This window comes from Aphelocoma coerulescens, chromosome 12 (genome assembly GCF_041296385.1).
Source record: "Aphelocoma coerulescens isolate FSJ_1873_10779 chromosome 12, UR_Acoe_1.0, whole genome shotgun sequence".
NCBI classification, from domain to species: Eukaryota; Metazoa; Chordata; class Aves; order Passeriformes; family Corvidae; genus Aphelocoma; species Aphelocoma coerulescens.
This window is the reverse complement of record NC_091026.1, coordinates 3,402,966-3,409,842: the sequence shown is the minus strand read 5'-3', so window position 1 is coordinate 3,409,842 and position 6,877 is coordinate 3,402,966. Positions and strand designations below refer to the sequence as shown.

Below are 6,877 nucleotides of genomic sequence, written 5' to 3'. Positions count from 1 at the left end.
CGTCTCGGCCAGCCCCGACCGAACTGGTACTGGAACCGCTGCCGCTGTCTCTGAGGCTACAGCTGCTCTCGGCGCCGCCGCCTCTGGCACAGCAGCTGCGTTCGGCGCGGTCGCCGCTGCCGCTGCTGTTTCGCGCTCCCCAGCCGCGCTCGGCGCTGCCGCCACCGGCCCGTTCTCGGGGGTCGCTCTGGGCGCTTCCCCCCCTGCCCGCTGCTCCGCAGCCGCCGTCTCTGGCCGCGTCTCCGCAGCCGCTGCCGGGTTTTCCCGCGGCTGCGCCGCTTCTGGGTTCGCCGCCGGCCGCGCCGTTTCTCGGCTCGGAGCCGCGTCTCCCGCAGATGGCGGGGGGGGGGCGCGGGCGGCGCTGGTTCGGGCATTCGCCGATCTAGCAGGGTGAGGAGCTCCTCCATCCTTCGGGATAGGTTTGGCAGCTCCATCAGAAAAGGCAAATGCTGCATTAAAAGGTCGATGGCTCGGTTCTGCGACTGCGCAGAACAGTCCAGCGCCAGGGAGGGCAGCGGACCACACCCAGGGAGTCCCGGGGCAGGCACGCCCGGCGCTACGCCGGCTAAGAAGTTAGATCCAGGTCCATACGGAACCGAGCTAGGAGCCTCTCTGGGCATCCAAGTGGCTAAGCCGCTGATCTGAGGCCCTGGATAAGCCGTGGCCGCTGCCCAGCCGAACGGCAAGGCAGGCTGTGCGCCCTCCTGCTGCCTTGACCCCACCGCCTCTGGCGGCGCGGGGTCCCTGGGGGCTGTGGAGTCCTGCGATTGTGCAGGGTGAGCCGGCGCAAGCTCTGCCTGTGGAGCCGGGGGGGGTTTTCTGAATCCATTATCATTTTCCCCGGAAACCCAGTCAACGGGGCCCCCCTCGGACATTCCTCCGTCACTCATCACCGAGATAGGCGAGCCAGCCCTGCTATCACAGTCAAGGTCTGTCAGCAGGATAAATAATGAATGCCAGGTTTTGTATAATTCTAACGCTGCTGAGTCCCCAGTCGGGAGCTCCTGTCGGACAGCGCATCCGAGTTCCTGCCATAAGGCAAAGTCCAGGGCAGTATCTCTGTCCATGGAAATCCCTTTTAAAGTAGCCCAGTCTAATAATTCCCGAACTGAGTTTTCAGGAATGGAGGTGCGCAATATGCTAAACACACCTTTCCAGACCAGCATCGCAGCTTCGGTTTGTGAGCCGCTGTTTGCCATTTCTCAGTTCTGTCGGACCTCCCGGTCCCGGGGGACAAAGGAGAACAGCGTACCTCTAGAGGAATTCGGCTCGGCTCGCAGCAGCAGGACACGTCAGAGAGTGCAGATCACGTCGGGCAGCACCAAATATTACCGCAGGCCTGGTTCCTACGGTATAGCACCGTGTCCCGCAGCCATAGGGAGGAGGAGGAGGAGAAGATCCAGCAGGCAGGAGTTGTGCAGCAAGATTGATTTATTTAATTATTTTACAAACTCTTTTATAGACTTTTTTCTTCATAGACTAATTGGACAAAGGGCCAGCCACCCCTTGGGGGTGATTGGCTAAAATCCTAAAACATCCATTGTCAAAATATTTTTCTACTATACCATAAACAAGACTTTTCAAGGTTGCAGGTGGCTTGGTTGTTTACATTCCCTGCTACCTCTTCTGTGAGAGAGAAAAGTCTCTCACGGACTTAGAAAATAACAAGAAAATCCTCGCTAGCAGCATTTTTGTATCTACATCAGGCAGGTGCAGGGTGTCCCTGCTCGTCACCCCTTGCTTTCCAGGGGTCCCGCTGATTGTTCTAGAAGCCATTGATCGGGATTTTCCAGGAGCATGCCTGCAAAGACATGAATGAGAAAAGGCCAAAAGAACGGTTTGTGCTTCTCTTCTAGCTGTTTTTTTCAATTTATTTATTTGCTAGTAGGAAGGCATGGACCAAACTGGCAAAAGTGCCTTTCATGTGGGAAAAGCATCCTCCTGCATTTGACTTCTGAGTCGAGGACTGGTTCAAGCTCTCCAGTCAGCTGCACGCAGAAAACTCCCACTGAATTCTCTGGGTTTCCATCAGAGTCAGTGTAAAAGCTGACGTTTCTCAGGAGCTTAACACTAACTTTTCCATTTAATACTAAATGTCAAAGTTGTTAGTTCATAGGGTGACAGGATAATTGAGGTTGGGAGCCACGTGTGGTGGTCTCCAGTTTTATCTCCTGTTCCCAACACTGATCAGCAAGAGCATCAAATCAGGTTCCTCTGGGATTTCTCCAGACAGGTGTCAGGGAAAACGTCGCTCCACCTGGGGCAGCTTTTGAATCTGTCCAGTGCAAGAGAGCCCACAAGCTCTCTGGGCAGCCGACTGCCAGGGGCAGGAGCCCTGGAGTGGCACTGCCTGAACAGCCCCTTTCTGCCAACAGTGCCACCCTCGATGGCTGCCCCAGGGCCTGGCATCTGACCCTGCACTTGCTGCAGGAGCCCCTGCCCTGGTTGGGCTCTGACCAAAGGCTCGGACCCATCTCAGAACCTCGGTTCCCAAGGGGGCAGCCTCAAATGGGTGGCGTGGGACTGAGGCCATCGCTGCCCCCATTTTGGGTGCACGTTGCTGATGTCAGAGTGGCCATTGTGACCCGTGCGACCAAGGCCACAAGAGGGAACGCTGAGCTCAGGCCAGCGTGTGTCAGTGCGACCTGACAACGGGAGGGGAAGGTAGGACAGGGACAGGGCTGCCCAGGGGCCAGAGGGGCCCCACACCTCGGGGCTCTGGGCCTGTGCTGCAGGCTCACCTGCCTCTTCCTTCCCAGACGCAGCAGAGGAACATCCACGGGAGACAGCAGTGTTCCTCGACGCTGTGACAGGAGGAGAAGGCGGACTGGAGCAGGGCTCACGCAGGGCTCACCAGGGAGTAGTGCCCTCGTGGCTCTGGGCCTGTTCTACAAACTCCCCACACTCTTCTTTCTCCCACAAAAGGAGAGGACGAGCCCCTGGAGAAGACCGCGGTGTTTCTGCACAGGGACTCACTGCTGACAAGAGCCATGGCAGAAGGGAAGCAGGAGGCCCCTGATGCCAGAGAGCCAGGTGAGGGCAAAGCAGCCCTCCCGCAGGCTGGCACAGGGGCTGTCGGGGCAGCCAGCGTGGGGCCCGGAGCGGAGGCAGGGGGAGGCAGGAGCTGCCCAGCCATGCTGGGGCTGGGAGCCTCCTTCCTCCCCAAGGGGGGCCCAGCCGGGCCAGGGGGCAGCTGTGGGGACACCCGTGCCCGCGCTGTCCCCTGCTCCCCAAGGCCTCCAGGCCTGCCCATCAGCCAGGCAGGCAGGGCCAGAGCAGCCCTTGGGGCCGATGCTGCGGGCTAAGAGCCCCGCAGAGGTGCCCGGTGCCATTGGCTCTGTCCCCTGCAGCATGCCTGCTGTGCCGCCGCGCAGAGGCTGACCCAGACATCTGCGGCGACAAATGGGAGAAGCACGGGCTCTGTGCCCACGTCTTCTGCCTGGTGAGCTGCGCTGAGCCTCTCTCCAGCACTGCAGTGGGCAGCCCCTGCCACTCTCTCCTCATCAGCTCCCTGCCTTTGCCACAGAATTTCGCCAGCCTCATTTTTCAACAAGACAGTGATCGGATTGGACTCAAGGGGTTTCGCCCTCGCGATATCCAACTTGCAGTCAGCCGGGCGGCTCAGCAGGTGAGAGCCTGACAAGAGCAGGGAGGCTTGTGCCAGGCGAGGTTTGCCAGGGCTTAGCCCAGACCCCACAAAAGAAAGGCCGGCCCTTCCCACCAGCTGTGGGACAAAAGTCTGGCTCCCAGCAGCTCCACAGAGGCTCTGGCACAGGAGCCTCTTCCTCCAGGCGGGTCTGTGGGCTGAGACCCAGCAGCGGCCACAGTCCTGCGCCCTGCCCGGAGCCGTGGGGCTGCCTGGGGAGGCCCGAGGCTGCCTCTGATGGGGCTGCTTGGCTCTTTCCAGCACTGCTGCGTCTGTGGGGAGACTGGGGCCACCATCATGTGCTGTCACGAAGACTGCGACAGATGGTTCCACCTGCCCTGTGCCAAGGAGGGTCACTGTGTGACTAACTACATAACCCCATACAGGTACGTCCTCTCCCGTTCTGGCCACCCCTGCAGAAGGACCCAGCACGTCTCACTTTGCCCATCCCTTTTCCCCCAGGTCCTACTGCCCTGAGCACTCCCCAGAACAGGATGCGACGGTGATTCCGGAGCCGGGCACCGAATGCCCCATCTGCATGGAGCCTGTGGAGGAGAGAAAGAGCTACACAACACTGGTGTGCCCAGCGTGCAAAAGGGCCTGGTTCCACAGGGACTGCATCCAGGTAGGAGCCATTCCCGCAGCCCCGGGGCACAGCAGGTGCTCAGCAGCACCAGGGCCTTGCTCACACTGCTGCTGTTTGCCCTGCAGGGACAGGCCTTGCGCGCTGGTGCATTGTACTTCCAGTGCCCCCTCTGCAGAGACGATGATGAGTTTCTTGTCCAAATGTTCATCATGGGGATCCGAATCCCCTTCAGGTCGGTGTCCTTCTGCCTGGCTCACAACACAGGAGGGGGCAGCTGCTGTGCCAGGGCCTGCCCCCGCAGTCCTGGCCCTGCCCTGTCCCGTGAGTTTGGGCTTCAGCTTCACGCAAGACTTGGAAAAGCACTGGAGGAAGAGCAGGGACAGCCTGTACCTCCAGGATGGTGGAGCAGCACGAGCTCATCGGCTTCTCCTTTCCTCATCAGAGAGCCAACATGGGAGGACAACGATGCCTTTGCAGAATTAGGAGACAGGCACAGCCAGTGCAATGCCAGGAAGTGCCTTTATCCAGGAGGCAGGGAGGAGGCAGAGGAAGAGGGGTAAGTTGGGCAGCTGCACCCCAGGGCTCTGCAGGGAACCTGTGTCTTGGCAAGGGCTCGAAGCAGAAGGAGCCAGAAGAAGAGCTCAGCCGGACAATCCCGAGCTGTGGACGCTTTGTCCTCAGTGCCATGAAACCATTTGTTTTCCCAGGCCCTGGGAACTGCTCCTGTGCTCCTCCTGTGCTGCTGAGGGCACCCACAGGCGCTGCTCTGGCCTCAGAAACGACACACCCAGCTGGGAGTGCGACAGCTGTGCTGATCTGGGCACAGGTATGAGGCAACGCAGCTGCGTGGCCCTGGGCTGGGGTCAGTGCCAAGGCTGGGCTTGGCAGAGCCTGTCCGCTCCTGGAGGGCTGGGGGCACCGCACTGGCCTGGCCTGGCCCAGGCCTGCTGGGCCCCTCTCATTCCTTCTTCCCCTTACAGCCCCCAGGGATGAGCCGGAGCTCTATGCCCCCAGGGATGAACTGGAGCTCAATGTCCCCAGCCTGGCTGGACAGTCAGGATTGGAACCTTCCCATGGATTGGAGCCTTCCCATGGCTCTGCACAATCCGAGGCCATCAGCCCCAACTCTGGCATCCTGGCACCATCGGGTGTGCCTCCCCTGTCTCCATCTCCAGAGACCAGCAAACGCAGCAGCGTCCAACATGCACCAATGGGGCAGCTGCTGCAATCTTCCTCGCTGGAGAGCAGCAGCCCCTGCATGGAGAGTGAGGTGACATCAAGGTCATCAGACACCAGCCATTCCAGAAGCTCTGGGTCTGACCGCAGGCGAAATCGCTCTCGCCGGCAAAGCTGGGCCTCAAATCCACCTGTCCGATCGAGGAGTCGCCGTGACAGGAGCCAGAGCACAGCACCAAGGGCTGAGACGCCCAGGCACAGAAGGACACCATCGGAGACATCCCCCAGACGCAGCCGCTCCCGCCAGCGACGTCGGGCCTCAAATCCACCTGTCCGGTCGAGGAGTCGCCGTGACAGGAGCCAGAGCACAGCACCAAGGGCTGAGAGGCCCAGGCACAGAAGGACACCATCGGAGACATCCCCCAGACGCAGCCGCACCCGCCAGCGACGTCGGGCCTCAAATCCACCGGTGCGGTCGAGGAGTCGCCGTGACAGGAGCCGCAGGACAGCACCAAGGGCTGAGACGCCCAGGCCAAGGGAGACAGCATCAGGGACATCCACCAGGAGCAACCGCTCCCGCCAGCGACGTCGGGCCTCAAATCCACCTGCCCGGTCGAGGAGTCGCCGTGACAGGAGCCAGAGCACAGCACCAAGGGCTGAGAGGCCCAGGCACAGAAGGACACCATCGGAGACATCCCCCAGACGCAGCCGCACCCGCCAGCGACGTCGGGCCTCAAATCCACCGGTGCGGTCGAGGAGTCGCCGTGACAGCAGCCGCAGGACAGCACCAAGGGCTGAGACGCCCAGGCGTAGGGTGACATTGTCGGAGACATCCACCAGGAGCAACCGCTCCCGCCAGCGACGTCGGGCCTCAACTCAGGCCTCGAAAAGCAGCATGTAGTGTCATCTTTTCTTTCTAGTCCGTCTGCTCTCTGCCGTAAGTGAAGGTGAGGAAGCTCAATACAGGGACCTTGAGATTTGCAGGTCTCTGAGAAAAGTGTATTAACTCTTGACATTGCTATTGGCAGGAATCTGTGCTAAATACCTGATTTCTATGTTACCACCTATTAAGTGAAAAGTCACTTAAGGGGGTGGCTAATTAAAAAGGACACTTGCTCCTGCCTTTAGACTCAAACCTCAGATGTTTCCCCACTGCTTCCCCTTGATAGTGAACCACTCCTTAATGGGCTTGGATACGTTTAGGGAGACAGAAGAGCAAGGTGGCTCTTAGGGAAGCTGTCTTTGGAAAGGACATGTGCTGTGTTGCTATCCTTGAACAATCTGATTTCAGGAAAGCCAAAAGGAAGAAGAAAGAAGAGAGTGAGACACTGCCTCAAGTGTCTGAAGAAATCTATTACGACATTGCTGCTGATTTAAAAGACTTGTTTGGACCTTCAAAGAACAAACCAGAAAACACTGAGGACATACCCTTGGGACAAAGAGGATGCGCAGGACTCTGTCCCAGCTGA

The 6,877-nt window shown here is 59.4% G+C and overlaps 1 protein-coding gene across 1 annotated transcript; it reads left to right on the top strand.

Annotated features, from left to right (window-relative positions):
- Positions 1–2,990: 2,990 nt before the first annotated feature.
- On the top strand, positions 2,991–6,877 carry LOC138117749 (G2/M phase-specific E3 ubiquitin-protein ligase-like). Its single transcript, XM_069028306.1, has 10 exons — positions 2,991–3,033; positions 3,351–3,442; positions 3,527–3,628; positions 3,908–4,032; positions 4,109–4,271; positions 4,358–4,468; positions 4,679–4,788; positions 4,940–5,058; positions 5,213–6,034; positions 6,612–6,877. Exons 1-10 carry the CDS (start codon positions 2,991–2,993, stop codon positions 6,875–6,877), a joined length of 1,953 nt encoding a protein of 650 aa, XP_068884407.1.